The sequence below is a fragment of the Mauremys reevesii genome, linkage group 18 (assembly GCF_016161935.1).
Source record: "Mauremys reevesii isolate NIE-2019 linkage group 18, ASM1616193v1, whole genome shotgun sequence".
NCBI lineage: Eukaryota > Metazoa > Chordata > Testudines > Geoemydidae > Mauremys > Mauremys reevesii.
Window position 1 is genome coordinate 10900168 of NC_052640.1, and position 16514 is coordinate 10916681.

The 16514-nt window shown below is 42.1% G+C and overlaps 1 protein-coding gene across 17 annotated transcripts in view; it reads right to left on the reverse strand.

Moving 5' to 3' along the window:
* TMEM132D (transmembrane protein 132D) overlaps positions 1–16514 on the reverse strand; it is a 428384-nt gene that overhangs the window by 95770 nt on the left and 316100 nt on the right. The window contains exons 1-3 of one of the 17 annotated variants that reach the window (XM_039505744.1): positions 11471–11484; positions 10812–11218; positions 8952–9017 (exon numbers count right to left, since the gene is read on the reverse strand). The exons of 11 other annotated variants lie outside the window; for them this stretch is intronic. In XM_039505744.1, coding sequence (XP_039361678.1) covers positions 8952–9017; positions 10812–10871 — 126 coding nt within the window. In that variant the 5' untranslated portion in view covers positions 10872–11218; positions 11471–11484. Of the gene's footprint in view, positions 1–8951; positions 9018–10811; positions 11363–11391; positions 11488–16514 lie in introns of those variants that run through there. 5 more of the 17 variants (XM_039505746.1, XM_039505743.1, XM_039505745.1 and 2 more) reach the window with 5 other exon arrangements.

The following is a 16514-nucleotide window of genomic DNA, read 5'->3' on the forward strand; positions in this document are numbered from 1 at the left end:
GTGCTTGAAGTTAAGCCAGTGTTTAGTGCTTTACTGAATCAGTGCCTGAGTCTCTGTTCTGTGCCACATTTCTAATGGATATCGCACCTTTTTTGCCAAAGCTGAACTCACAAGTGGCACTACAGGGCTCTCTCATCCAAATTACATCCACTCTGTTATCTACTCTTCTACCATTCCCAGGCATTTACAGTTAGGTGCAGATGCAAATTTTTGAGGTCACAGCTGAAAACTTGGCTGTGAAAGAAAGAGGCGCACAAGATTGCACTGCACTTTGTAATCTTATGGGGTATTACTTTCATACAATGAAACTGCTCTGGGGTGTTTACTCTGCTGCATTACGCACAACTTGAGAACATGATTTGACATCCACTTTTATGCTTGAACTTATTTCTAGTGTCCATTGCCAGGGAGGGGTTCCACTCTCTGTTGATCTTCAAGTTCCCCATGATTCCCCAGGGCCTCCTCATGGATCCAGAACAGACTCTTGTTTTCTGATACACATTTTTCTCTTGGCAGATTGACTAGTGCTATACCTGGTACTGTAGTCTTTTCCAGCAACGACTGAATCTCTCTCTTCCCCTTCCCATCCCCACACTTGCTAATCCACTAAGTCAATAGAAAGACCCTCACTGATTTCAGTGGGCTTTGGCTCAGACCCATGGTTCAGGAAATACAACGCAGGGTTCTTCATTCCCCAAGCTGAGTACTGAATGCATCCACTCTGCAACATGAATGGGATACAGTGAATTCAAATCCAAACCCTGAGACAGAGCCATGTATTTCCAAAGTATTGCATGAGGTGTAGCAATGTGATTCCCATTAAAGACACTGGGGACACATCTGGCTAAAATCCTCCCTTGATGCCATCTGTTGCAGCTGCACCATTGAAATAGTTAGCTTGAACTGTAACAGGTGCCATGTTGTTTGAAAGAGCTAATCCACTTAGAAGTACTTGAAGACACACATCCAAAGACCCAATGAAACTGTCAGCTAAACAAAAGCTCTCGCTGGCTGCAGCAGACATACCCTTCCTGGCCTTTTCACTTTCATTCGACTACACATCATTGTCACGCTGATTAACTTTTGAGGACCCCATCCATAGCTCACTGCTAAATAAAGGAGAGCTAGAGCAGATCCTCTCTTGATTGCAGCAAGCAATCAGCTGGTCCAGGGATGACCTCTTGGCATGAATTAAAGTTAACTTGTCCTGGGGCTTTCACGGCTTGTTTGCTGGGCTGAACATACAAAGCCAAATGAACGTTGGGAAGTCAAGCTTTGCAGGTACAAGGAAATGTATGCGTTGTTGTAGTTTTACTTTTGTTTCGCTGGTGCCAACCCCGGAGGAATCTGAAGGAGACAGGGCTTTGGTTAAGAACCCATCTGAAGAGAGGTTTTAACAAGAGCTGGCCAACATTTTGAGAAAAATAGTCTACTCGACAAAAAATGCAGTTTCAGTCGACTCAAAGCTATTTAGGAATTTGATCAGAATAGTGTCAGCCAACGGAAGAAGAATGATGCCCACGCTATAATTTTTAACCCAGTGGTGAGGTCACTTACCTGGGATGCAGAAGATCCTGATTCAAATCCCCACTCTGGAGCAGGGACTTGAATCCAGGTCTCCTCCTCGCCACTAGGTGATGGGTCATTCCAGAGAGGGGCTCTCTCCTGTTGAAACTGTACCACTTTGTATAAATAAATATTAATTGGCGCAGGGACCAGATCCCAGATGAGTGCCCTCACCACTGGCCTAGTTAAAGCAAGTACCCCCTCACTCTCTTCCTGATGTTTTGTGAATCTGCCCTTTAAAAATGCCTGGAAATAAAATATGTTGGGTCATATGAAACATGTGGTTTGATAACAAAACAGACTTTTTTGAGTCACCATTTTTTTGAATGTTCAGATTCAGTTCAGGTCAAACACATTTTTCCCCCAATTTTTCAGAACTGCCAACGAAGTGAAAAAATCACTGATTCACCCAGCTCTAGTTTTAACTTATCTCTGGACACTGAACTAGGTTTGGCCAGGATTTATGCCAGTTTTGCCAGGAACATAGGCAGCAAAAAGCATGTCAGGGGCTGGCCACAACCTCTCCTCCACCAGCAAGCCAGCAGCACCCTCAAAATATGTGGGGGCACTGCCTGAAGAGGATGGAGTGGCCAGCACAGCTAGGGTTTGTGATAATTTTGGGCCCGTCTCCCCTGTTGAGTTTTCTTTAGAGTCCCTGGTGGAAACTAAAGCTGCTCTCCCCTAATAAAACTGCTGAAAGGTGGTGGCTCTGGAAGCATTCCATGGCCTCTTGTGGTTGTGAAGTCCTCTCTGAGCACAGCAGACATCGCTGACCCGGGGAGGTGCCACTTTTTGTATCACACAGAGTGAATGAGACCCTTTAAGTTAGTCTGAATGAAGTCTTCCTCCACCCATGCTTGATATTCTCCACTCTACCTCTGTCTCACCTTTGCACTGGCTCACAGACAGGCAGCAGGCTCTTGCTGCTGCAAGGAAGCACTCCCAATGGAGTTGCACTACAGTGTCTTCTCATCACCATGTTAATTCTAATGTTAGGTTGCCAGGTGCCGCAGATTTAATTTATCTTTGAAGAAAGGAAAATTTTACACACACACACCCCCACTTATTTCCATGCACATGTTCCAGTGGCAATTTGTTATATTTGTAATTTACTTTCCACTGCACCAAGAAAATAAATATTGCAGTAGCAAGTAGCCTTTCCTGGAACAGAGAGAGATTTAGGAGGGCTCTGTTGTGTTACTTCCTGTTTTGTCCTTGGGAATAGAACGAATGCATTCTTCGTGGCAGATTGATTCATGCTGGAGGGAGGTCCGCTGTTTGGCCATAATTCTGCATTAAGGGGGAATGGGTTTAGGAATTAGCCCGGGATGCTGCTGAATCATTGTCAACAAAAGCAGCAATCAGAATGGTCACTGGCAAGAATTTGCGATAGCAATTCGACAGGTACATATTTCTTGTTTATACCAAAGGAGCTTCCGTAGCAGGAAACTATTCTTTTACGTTCCTCAGTGACGGACTTGAATAATATACAGTCTCCCACCCAGGAAAAAGAGGAATTGTTTAGGAGTCTGCAAAGGGCTATAACTAGGCACATTAGGATGAAAGTGAGCCATGGAAAATTTAGATTGAACACCAGGAAACAATTAACACCGATGGTCTATTTGACTGAAGAATCCCAGTAGAAGTGGTGAATTCCCAGGCACCTCAGTCATGTAAGAATGGCCGGGACACTGAAGATTATACTGAATGGAACAAGCTGCCTTAAGGCCCTGCTCCAGCATGTGTTTAAGGTATTTTGGTTTTGGCTGGATCAGGGCTAGATGGCCTGATTCAAGCCCCACCGCAGTCAATGGGAGCCTTTCCAGCAATTTCAGTGGCTTTGGATTGGGTCCTAAATTAATTTTTCCATTTCTGTTTCAGATTCTTCTGTGACTGCACAGCAAAAACTAAGGATACATTATCAATATTTCTCAGGTGCCTAAAGTTAGAGAAAATTGCACAATTATAAACTCTGAAGTTAGCACTTGATGGGATAAAAGTCAGTCAAAAAACAAATGTTGTATTTCTAAACCCTGGCAAGCCTGTGAATAGCAGCTGCTTGGTACAGTTTTTTCACACCCTGTCCCTTGCATAAATTGCACAGCTGTAAATATGGTCTCATTTATCAAGCACACCCATCCCCAAACTGCATGACTTCATAAAGGACATGTTAGAGAGATGTTCAGTCATCAGATAATTTCATCGAATTTGAAGTTAACTACGTTAATGTATCTTGAATTAATTTTCTTAGTGTTAAAGTGCAAACTGGGCTAATAAAAGTGACACATTGACTTTTTCCAGAGAATGATGTTCAGCTTATGAGGAATGGCAGCATAAATGAAAATTAGCCTCAAGACAATGTTAATTACGTTTTATCCATTAGTAGGAGGGTAATTGAACCACACATTTTCACAGCAAAGAAAACCCTGCTGGCTTCATAAAGGGAAACTATTGTATTTAATGTGCTAATTAAAGTCTAACAATGTAACAATATGGAAGAGAAAGAAAAGCAAAATGGAGGCAATACATTATATACCTATACAATACAACGATGACCATCTTAGCCATCTTTAAGCATTATCATCCCCTTGCTGGGTTAGGAGGGACTTCAGAGGGCATGAGACAATAAATAAGTAAGATGATGAGTCACTTCTGTGCTGGGCTGCAGCCAATCCGCAAGCCAGGAACTGGTCTGTTGAGTCCCAGGGCAGGTATATAAGCCTCACAGGAGGAACAGCAGCTCAGTCTGCTCAACTTCACTTCAGGGCTTGGAACTCTCTCCTGCCTGATGGTGGCAACAGACTCCCCAAGCCTAACCTGTTTTAGCCCTGCTCTCACTCAAGCCCTGCTCCTAGGTCTGCTCCAGCCCTGCTCTTTCTCCCATCCTGTTCTTAGTCCTGCTTCAACCCCGCTCTGGACTCCTGATTCTGACCACTAAGCCCAACTGCCACGGCTCCAACCACCCCATCATGACAATAAATAATGTTTCTGACAATAAATAATGTTACTTGAAGTAATTAAGATCTTCTGACATGAATACGCTATATCCTTAAAAACACATTCACGCTGGGACTAAATAAGGCTAGATGTAATTGTAGCTATGATTTAAAATAAATATAATTAGCAATATTGTAATTTTTATCAAAGCAATCCACATCAAGGGCTCTATGCCAAGTATTTAAACATTTTCACTCATTTTCATTAGGTCTTTTATATGGTTGAAAGGCTGCTTATTGCTTGTTCTTCATCCCCAATGACACAAAAAACAGCCAGTAGCATGTGGGTAAAGTCTGGCTTATCACTTGAATGTGGATTTCAAAAATGAGCACAGAAAGCCAAATCTATCCATGATGGAACTCCATTAAAGCCACTGGGAATTTGGCTCAAAGAATCTGTACTTTTTACTATACAAATCTTAGTTACACTTTATATTAAGGTTTAATTTATAAATGGTTTATAAAGAGTTAATACATAAATAATGGATGTTCTAAGCATGTTATTAACTTGAGTAGTATTTGTTACAGCTCGCGTTAACGATAGTTACAAGTCATTATTATAAGCTACCTATTGACTCATTGTTTATAATAATTGGTTAACTCGTTATTAAAACATATATTAATCATTTATAATCCCTTGTAAGCTATTTATAAATATTACCTGTAAAGTATGACCCAAATCTTAAACCTCTAGAAAGGGCTTGAAATTGTTATTCTATACATGTAAATGCCAGGATTTTAGACTTTGACATAGTGAGACCGTCCATGGCTGAAGCAAAGACTATGTTACTGCAGCGCAAAGCTGGGAATGGCCTCTTTCCAACAGTGTAAAGCTCCAGTTTCTAGCCTTCATGGGTCACAGGGTAAAAGGATGATCATTTTGCTGGTCCAGGACTATTGGTTGTCCATCCTGGACCTCAGCTCAGTGCACTATTGAAGGAGGGGAAATATTTTTGTGGTGGATTGATTTAAGAATAAAGGAAAGTCGGAAGCTGCTCAGAGGTTTGGAATGTCAGAGTAAGTTTCATGCAAGAGTAGGGGAGAATGGGCAGATAAGGTTTTCCAGGGACCACGATAAAAGCAATTTACGACATGTATATCACCACAGCCATATACACGCGCATGGGCACACACAAACAAACACACAGACACACACACACACTCCCTATGATAGCTGGAAAGAGTGTTCTGAGGCTTAATTCATTATTATATTTGTGAAACGGGTTAAAATCTTCAGATGAAATACATTAGGGAAGTGCAAAGTATTATCATTACAATAAGGCAGACACTCAGGATCTTCATATACAGAAATGAGGGGGAAAAAACTATTTTTTTTTTTTTTTGCCTGTGAGGAACTGCTGAGTGGAAATTCACTAAACAAAGGTCCATGACATTAGTGTCAGGAAGTGGATTGTTCAAATAAAAATGTATCTATTCCATCAGCATTGGGGGACCTTGCACTAACCACACTTGGTGGCCTGGGCTGGATTCTCCGTTGGTGTAAAAGCAGAGATGGCTGCTAGGTATTGATGGAAAGCATGTGTTTACCTGGAACAATTGTTCAAGAACCATCATGTCCATCTTTACATAATTAACCTCCGCTGTAATGTTGCTAAAGTCAATGATTTCTCTATAAGCACAAGCCAGCCCCTGACTGGCAAAATCTGCTTAAGCACAAATGCCAAGAGGCATTTCCATGAGCAATGTATGCCAGGCGGCCAGCTCCACCAATCCAGAAAAAGGTGCTTTCCTGGAGCAAGATCCAGCTCCCACTGAAATCAATAGGCATCTGTCCATCGAAGTCAACAGGAATTGGATCAGGCCCTGGAACTGGCCATAAGCGCAACGTGTGGTTACAGTACCAGTCAACTAAGGAAAAGTAGGAGTATTCTGCCTCTAGCAAGCTCCTAGCTCAGCTTTGTAATGCAAGTTTAGAAGATCACAAAGCCAAAAATAGAGAGACAAAAAACAAACAAAAAAATTACAAAAATAAATAAATAAAATTCAGCCTCTCTCAGAGTTCTCTGAATTTTTAAAAAGATTCTTTTATTATGAAAATGAAATGACTTAAATTTTCCCTCATTATTGTTTTCCCAGGGGGGAAAAAAAAAAGCTTTTTATTTCAATGTGGCTGAAGCTGTCATTTGCATTTAAATGAAGAGATCTGAAGAACAGGAGTTAGAAAGTTACTTTCCCCCCCCTCCTTGTGCGCAATGAGATTTCATTTCATTTTGTTATTTTCCTCTAATACAAACCTGGCTCCACTTTCTGCTTCATTAAATAGTCAATCACAAGCCACTTTCCAAAAATGCTCAGAGAGAAACTAGACTCTGATTATTTTCAGTCAAGGTTTTGAATGGACTAACAATATATTTTTAGTATCCCCTAAAAAAAACCAAACCAAACCAAAAAAAAAAACAAAAACAAAACCTGCTCTAGTGCCTGTCTCTCTGCTATATAACATGGAATGTTTCAGTTGACTTCTCAAATGACACTTTTAAACAATCTATATTCTTAAAGCTCCATATTTGGGGTTATTTCTCCCCCCCATCAGAAATAGACTTATTTAAGCTGAATAGTTTACAAGCAGCACCAACATGCACACATCTGGAAGTAAAAATATTCATTCCAGTGTTAGCTGTGCTAAGGAACCAAGATACAGAGCTTGGTCTTGCAGCACTGAAATCTGTGGGAGTGGTGCCATTGATTTGAGCAGGCCTGGGATGAAATATACCACCAGACTGAGGACTACCATGAGCTGAATGCACCAAATCCTTTTTAAGCTCTGTTTGATGGACTTAAGTGTGGCTTTGTTTTGTTCAGGCCTTTCGCTGGCCTTCTACACAGGGGTGACTTTCACCGTAGTGACTAACAAGTAGGCGTTCGAGAAGGCAAAGGGATCTGGGGCTGCCTTTCGAAAGCTTAAATCTTACACTGTCACTGGCACCTAGTTTTAAAATATGACTATGCTGCTGGGGAAAAGCACCCACCAAGGAAGGAATCTGAAACTAGGAAACTAGTCAAGAGTTGATAGAATGGCATGTGTGCCGGTGTTTAGGAAATTAGTGAGCAAAGCAAGGAATGACAGTTTGCAGTAAGAGCACTGTGGACTAAGAACTTACATCTTGCAAGCTAAGCAGGACTAGACCTAGTCAAGATTAGATGGGAGATATTCCATTTCTCTCTCCTTTAGGTGCACCAAAAAGGGGAAGATAGGTGAGCTTAAAGGTGCTCTAAGATTACCAATTATAAATGGCGTGTCTTATATAATGGGTTAGAGTTTATTAAGAGCGCGGATGGCATAAAACAACAAGAAGATTTGGTTTTCAATATGCAACGGGGCAAGAAAATACAATGGCCTATATTGTCGATGAGAAAAAAGAAGAAGCAGACACCATTGTCCCCACATGGAAGAACAGGCATCTCCTTTACTTGGCCACCTTACAAAGCAAAGACTTGGTTTGAAATTGGCAGTAAAACAGGCAGCAGTTGCTGATTGAAACATTCATCAAACAGTAAGCCTAACAAGACTGCACGCCTTTCTGGAGGGGGTCACCACCAGACTGCACTGGTGGGAGTCAGTAGTTTAAAAAAATAAAATTAAAAAAAAAAAGATCTTTAGTTTACCAGCTGTCTCTGACTGATTTGTTTCATTGAAATATCAGGCAATTTTTCATTAGCTGTGTGGAGCATAATACTCAAATGCAGAGACCAAGGGAGACAGGAGGTTGGTGCTCAAATTATATTTAGAATAATGTAGTTTAAAAAAAAACATTTGCTTTTATTTAGAGTATGCTTCTATTAAGAGCTAGATTGCCTGTAACACATACCTATGGAATGAATCACCGGAGATTCATGTGAATTTTAATTTTCCATAGACAACTGTTGGTGTTGCTATATTTTTAATGCAGTTGTATCCATTATCTGTTAAATAGAGTGAACAAAATAAAAAAGGTGATTCTCTCCTCTATTTTGTTTTGTTATGCTTATTTAAGTGATTTTCAAGAGAGAGATTTTTAGACTAAGTAGTAAAACAATCCAACTCAGAGACGTATTCTTCTTGTGGAGCAATATAAAAACATTTGCATTAACTGCAGCAACGTTGCTGTAAAGGGAACAGAACAGAAGAAATAGAGTTAGGAGGGAAGCAACAGGAATTATGGAAAAGAAAGGAAACACTAAGGATCAAATTCTACCCTCAAATGTATGCATGCAGCCCCCATCAAAGTCAATGGGAATTGTGTGTGCATATTCAAGGGCAGAATTTGGTTGAAAGGGATGAATTTTCATTTGCTGTCTCAAAACCCAGCATTTGCACTTGTCAGTTCGCATTTGTATGTGCAAAATGGGTAATGCCAGTCTGACATGGGCACTTCAGTGTGCAATTACCTGTTCTGAACGTACAACTGTAGGATTTTGTTGCTGCAGTCTTGCTTCATCCTCAGAACAGATGGTCTATTTAAGATGGAGGGGAAAAAAAAGAGAACCCCATTGATATATTGAAGGAATGAATCCACATGCTTCTCCAACTCCCCCTCCTTCCTGAAATGGAGGCACAAGAAGAAGCATTTAAGTGGCAGGAATGGGGACATTAGCTATTTTCATGGTTATAGTTCCTGCCCTCTTGGAATCTCCATCATGTGTACGTGTGCCTGCACATGCACACACACACACACACACACACAAAGACGTGTGTGTACACGGTGGAGATTCAAGAGAGCAGGAACCATATATAGGTATGTGTGTGAGCCCATGCACGTATGGCAAGAAGTCAAATGGCAAAATGACTTGGACTGGCTCGACTAAGGTCCAGTTTGGTATGCTGGCCAAGTTCTTAACTGCCAAACAATCCCTCAATCTCACATCTCCCCTTGGTCAGCAATGTATTACTCTTGAGCCATCAGCCTCATGACATTATGCATGTACCTTGTTTTTTATAAAGTAACCTCAAAGCCTCACATGGAGGCACAGTTTCCTCGGGACAATTCTGGAGTAGGATTTTTCTTAGCCCCCACTTTTTTCTTTTTGCAGATGCTTTCGGAAAACACAAAATAGTCGTGCTCCTCTGGATTGCGTTTCTGTCTCAGAAATAATTAAAAACAACCCACACAAGCATTTTGGGAGCTAAATTAATGTTTTCAGATGAGGTACCGATGGCACGAAACAGAATAAACAGATACTTTCAAGAGATTAAAAAAAACCAACCTTGTGGTCCTTTTAAATCAAGTTTTTCTACTGCTAAAACATGTGGGATTTGCTAATTATACAACTGCAATATTTTTCCATACTGAAAGCACATTTTATCCATTTCCTAAATTGGAAAGATAAAGACACCAGAAAAGCTTGTGGTCATTATATCTCATCCAGATGTCCTTAAGAGCATTTTTCATCAGATTCAGTGATGCTTGTTGAAGATAAGTTAACCACGGTTATAAAAATCAAGCTATCCAATCCAATCCTCTCAAAGTGCTAAAGGAAATACCACTTGTGGATAGATAAAATCCTGAACATATTTATATCTTCCACAGTAAATGCTCAATGCCATAATTTCTAAATGCTCCTCCCTTACCTTGAAAATCTGAATCCCACAAAAATCAATTGGGTTTAAAATAAAATTAAATTGACAGAGTAGAATGCCTGTTAAGTAGACTCCTGCATAGCAAGAACTATAAAGGAGGTTCACAAAACAATTACCGGAGGTTTTAAAATGTAATTGTGAGCCAAGGTTCCCTTATATCAGAGAGAGTTGAATAAGAGAAAGAGGCTAATACAGACGGTGGAAAAGCACAGCCTTTATAACATCTCCTGTTTTGCTAAGGTCAGAGTACTCCCACAGATCCCATTAACCTCTAAGACAAAGCGAAGTGCCAAACGCTTATTCTAGAAAAGAAGAAAATTCACAGTTTTAAAAATTAAGAGTGTGATACTTGGAAGGCTTGGTAGCCTGTGAGAGACACTGGTGGTTCATTGTCTAGTTCCCCATAATCAGATTTCTACATCCTGAAAATCACCACCATGCAAACTGTCACCTTTTGGGCCCAGTGCTGGTCCCCCTGAAGTCAACGGCAAAACCCTCATTGACTTCAACAGGAGGTAGAGTCAAGCTCCTATATTTGCAGTCTGGTTGAGGCCTGAGCCATGGAGTCTGAACTGTTCTCTTACACCTAGATCTGGTTCCGTCAAGATAGAGTTGAGGCATTCTGGTGTGGTAGCGTGAGAGAAATGGATACCATGCTGCCTGCACAGTACCTGTTCTGCAGCTAAGTGAGAATTTCTGTTTCCAGGTCCCTTATCCATGCATGCATCCATCCAGGTAGAGTCCCTCTGGGTAGCAACCACTGAATCCTTGGACTTCTTCTTGGAGCAACAGTTCTCTGCTCAGTGTCCCCTTCTGGTTCCCTTGGTTTGATCTTAGGACAAGCACCCCATCCCTGCTTTTCTTTATTCTTTGTCCCCTGTCCTCTGGTAAGTCCTGGATCCTCTAGCCCCTCCCTCGTCAGAGGAGGTGGGTCTTCTGTTGCTGTGGTGGACTGTGCCCTCCAATGCCATGATTTAACTAGAACAGCATCTTTCATCAGCACTAAAAACATCTTCAGAACCAAAACTCATTTAAAAATGTGAAAATGGGCTGTGCTATTTCACATATCTGGAAGAGACTGGAGTTCATTATTTCTAAGCAAGACTCTGATTTTAAGGCAAATGAAGAACAGCAACATTATTTCTTGTTGCTTCGTAAGCCCTCCCCACCTAACTTCAGACAAGCTTTGATCAGCACATAATGTGAATTAGCAGAAGGACAATAATTACTTGTATTCAAACGGACTCATACCAATCCATTATCCAGCTATTCATCCTGATGATGTACAAACAGACAGAGAATGATAACAGCATTAAAAGGCTTCCCCCACCATCACATTCCAAGGTGCAACCCAGACCAGTGAGTGTCATCACCCGCCTGGCAACCCTGGATGCCTCACAATGCTTTGTTGTTGCAGCTCACAAGCAGCCTAACAGCATGCAGCAGACACCGTGAGTGTCTGCGTATAACCACAGCCCTGGTCCAACAGCTCTGACCCCAGCAGCCTGTCAGCAAAACACCAGCCTTGGCTACTATTTGCAGGGTGACCCCAACACACTTCAAGTTGTGAATTTTCCCAAACATGTGTGTTCTGCACCATCCAGTCCTCTCCTGGGTAGTCCAGATTGTAAAGGTCTGTTGCCCCTGTAAAGGGTCAATATCCAACAGATTGCTACTTTAACTGGAGTTACCAAAGAGGTCAGTTTAAACACAACACTAGATTAGTTTAGATTAAAAATAAATCAAGTTTATTTAATTACAGTTAATTAGGCTGCAAACAGAGGAGCGGCAGGCTAGAGAGAAGCTCACCTGTGAGGGACAGGCAGGGTTCCCCTGCCAGCCACTACAGGAGTGGCACTGTGGGGCAGAAGACTGCTTGATACACTCCCCCCCCAGAAAGGGAAACCACAAGAGTGACCAGGCTGGAGGGCTGAGTCATGAAGAGGACGCTGTGGTTCCTGGAGCTAGAGAAACTGCCGAGGTGTAACTGCTGGAAGCGGTGTTGGCCTGACTGAGCTAATCCTCAGAACCCCAAGGAGGTGGCACTGTCTGGTAATGAGTAGAACAACGCATCACATCCAGATCAGGATGTCTCTCCAAAGTCAAAGGGCTGGTTCCTTTAGAGAGAGAGAGAGAGAGAGAGAGAGAGAGAGAGAGAGAGTGTGTGTGTGTGTGTGTGTGTGTGTGTGTGTGTGTGTGTGTGTGTGAGAGAGAGAGAGAGAGAGAGAGAGAGAGAGAGAGAGAGTTTGGAGTTTTCTGCCCCTTTTATAGTCCAATTAAGCTTTGAAGAGAATTGGCACAAAGAAAAGATTATTCAAACAGTAAAGGTGGCGACAGAGAATGGTGGTGAAGGAAGCTCCATGTTCTCTCTTCTCACCTGTGTTTGCTGAAACACAAATATGCTTTGTCTCCTGCTATCTCTTCTCCCTGCTGTCTCATGGACCCTATTTGTAAATTGAGGCAAACACACACTTCTTCATTCAGGATATTTCTGCCTGGGCAGGGCTGTCTGCTTTTGAATGTGTGTTAAAAACAGCACCCAGGGGGATTTCATGACTCTCTAGTACAAAAGGAATTCAAAACAAAGCACCACAAAATCCAGCCTACGTCTTCTCCACAGGCTTGGTTGCTCCCAGGGTTCCTCTTGAAGGCTGTTCAGTCCACACTCTAGTCCTCTTATGCCATTCTGTGTGGAGAGTCACTTCTGCCTCTTTTATATCTGGCTGAGGTAACAGGTCACTTGCAACAGTGAGTCAACAAAACACACTTAACATTTTCTGTCAGGATCATCACCAACTCGCAGGGATGGGTTTTCAGGCAAACACGCTAACTTGTTACAATTCATTTTTCCAATTTATATAACGTACAGGCTGCAATTTAAAAAGAAACACCCACCTGCATTTATGTAAAGGTCACCCAAGGGCATGATCAGATCTTTCCACAGATATAAAGTAAAGAACTAGGGCATCATTTGCATTGTATAAACACTGGAGAAACAACATTGGCTTCCACGGAGTTACTCCCGATTTACACCAGTGTAACCGGAGAGGTGAATCAAGACTGGAGTCTGTCTCGAGGATGGAGAGACTGGAAGAGGCAGGGGCTTAGATCTCTTGTATGGACACCTTTATTAATAAACATGTTTGTTTCCATTTTGTTCCAGTGCATTCCACAGTGCAAGGCTTTTCTGTAATGCTGTGTGAACAGGTTAGAGTAGCCCAGCTGCCAATAATTTGTGTGGCCACAAAGAATTCTACCCACACTGTGCTAGGACATCCATGGGGTTCTTCTTACAGAAACAATTATTTCTGCACAGCAGTATTTAACAGCATAAGCAAGCTCAGAGAAAATCCACTCCTTCATTTATTTTCCATTGTCCTTCTCCCTTGAGCATCAACCAAATGGCAGTAACTGCACGTAAGGAGATAATAGAAGAGGAGTAAAATGAAGTGACAGAACAAATGATGTTCTGTGGCCACAATGGGATATGTCTTGCATTAAATAAAGCCAATAAGAGCCCCTTAACAACCAGTTATTTTCTTTCACAATCCTAGAGGATGTAGTGACATGTTTGACTACTTAAATTAAATGCAACTGGACCAATATGTGTTTTTCCACAACCAATCTTTCCAAGATCAACATGCAGAGTTGTATGTTAATTGTTCACAATGAAATATGAAACTAGGCCTCAAATCAAAACTGCCAATCCAAATAACCCCATACTTTAGGGCAATTTCACTCTGGATCTGAGTTTTTGTGGGTTTTGCCCAGCTCTACCCAAAAACCACCTGACACTTGTCTGGTTTGGGTTTTTTATAAACTCAAACCTCAGCCTTTGTCCATCAAAATCTGTGCAGATCTTACAAGTGGGCTCAGGCCCAGACTGGCATAAACCTGGGTCCTTTGATGAACTAGCCTAAAAAATCATGCGAAATTTGCATCTCGTGCTTCAGAGGTGAACATGGGAAACTTGGCAATTTCAGCTTTGGGCTTGGAGTGCTTCCCAGTCTGAAATTCTGTGTGGAGGTCAGCTCAGGGCCACAAAACCTAGGCAGAGTGCAAAAAGGGAAATGCCCACATGATCCCTAGACAGTTATTAACTGTATTACAGCAGTACCTAAGAGTGCCAGTCAGGAACGGGGCCCCATTCTGCAAAGCACTGTACAGTGTCCTTTCCCCGAAGAGCTTACAACTGCAGCTAGCTGGGAAGAGCTTCCATACACCTTCAGAAGTTTTAGAAGACGACAATTCATCTGCGGATAAATGGTGACTTTTCATTGTAAAATTGAAAACATTCACCTGAAAAATGAAAATTTTGATTTGGAGATGCCATCTTGGTGCCTCATAGGAGCTGTAATTTGGCCTGTGCCTCATGTCCCCATTCTTCTCTACAGGCAAGGCTCCCTGGCTGGATTGTCTTTCCCATAATGCACCGTGATCTCCACTCTTTCTGTCCTGCCACAGTGCATCACAGCAGTCCCAGGGACACCGTGCATTCAGCCCAAAACTGGAAACTCTTCCGTTTTGGATTGTTCTGTTTTCTACAAAAGTTTGCAGTTTTCCACAGAAAGCAGATTTTTGGTGGAAAGTTTCAGTTACTCAAAAACCCAATTTTGCATAGAAAAAAAAACCAAAACAGTTCTGACAGAAGATTTTTGACCAGACCTACAACCTCAACAGGAAAGAAACAAAGGGCAATAGGGGAAACGGAGATTCAGAGAGGTGAAAGGACTTGTTCAAGTATTCACAGTAGACGAAGCAGCAGAGCCGGAATTTAATCCTAGGTCTCCCGACTCCCAGTCCAGCACCCTATTCACTAGACCAGACCCTGCCAGCCCTCTGTTACCCAGGGGAAGTGCAGGACGGGCTCACTCCCAACACATGGGCCCTCATTCCTGTGGGACACAGAAGCTACTGCTACATGGAGTGAGCTTGCTCCCAACCCCATGGGACACACTGCTGCTTGGGGTGAGTGCAGTGGCTGCTTGCTATCCAGTGCGCACTGATCTTCCTCAGGTCTCCCTCCTCACTGGGCTGGGGCAGGCTCGCTCTTCAAGCCCGTCCCTTTCCCATTAATGGTCTCATCACACTCCCCTGAGTCAGGGGCCTGGAGACGGTGCTCATGCGCCATGACTCTCTGAAGAGGGGGTGCAACAACAACAAAGCTTGGAACGCTCTGTACTAGACCATGGTAGGAGCAGAACTCGATCATTTCTGAGAGCTTTTGAAAATCTCACCACCTATCACCAAATTTTGCACGGCTCTGCCAACATCCATAGGAAAAATAGTTAAAGAGCCAAGAGCTGCTCACAGAGTGTGAAGGAGTATGTCTACTGCATTAGATGGCATCTCTTGCATCAAGGAGTCTGTACTGTAATACAATTAAACTACCACCATGACCCAAAGTCAGCACCATTAGAAACTGCTGAGATGTATAAAAGGTCAAGAAGGTAATGTCTCTTGTACACCCATTCAGTACCAAAAGCACTGGCTTACTCCATTACATTCCTCTAAACACATTTGGCTATGGGATAAAAGTGAAAAACTTTCTGTGAACATGTTCCACTAAACACCACTTAACTAATCCTCTAAAACAATGTTTTACCTCTTACTGTTGCTTTGGGCATTCGTTTCCTTATTAGTAACAGTGCAAGATTAATATATAACTACAAGTAACCTATGAAACATTCACACATATATTGCCACCACCCAGAGCGACATGATGATGCACTTTGGCAGGTCTCACATGCCACCCAGCAGAGGGCAGTAAGAAGACAGAGATAAGCTTAGAGTGATTATTTTGTTCAGAGATTTATCACACCTATTTCTTGAACTTGTTATTCAATTCTTCCCCCTTTTTTCCCAACATTTATTAAGCTGCTTCTGTTCAAGGTTTCCAGATCACACCACAAAGTTCATTGGATTAAGCTTCACAACACTCTTGTGCAGCAGGAATGGAAAACTATGATCTCCACTTCAGAGGTGAAGATTGAGAGTGACAGCAAGGTAAGTTTACTTTAGAAATACCTATACGTAGGTGGAATTACCTAAGCTCATGGAGCAAGCCAGCATCCATGTTGGGACTTACACCCTCTTCTTTTGACTTCTGACCTTATGCCAGAACCATTGTAGCCCAATGTCTCCATGTCAATACCCCTCCTCCCCCTTCTAAAAAATCTGGCTGATTGATCTGCCTGAAGGTATGATGACCATCTGTTTCCAAGTTACTTCCCAAAGTTGAAATATTCCATTCTTATACCATTCATGGCATATGATTTTTAACTGAAATACATTATTTCTCCAATGTGCTTGGCATTGTTGTGACTACATATAAATATAATATTTAATGTCTTTATGGGGAAGTTTGTCCTTTG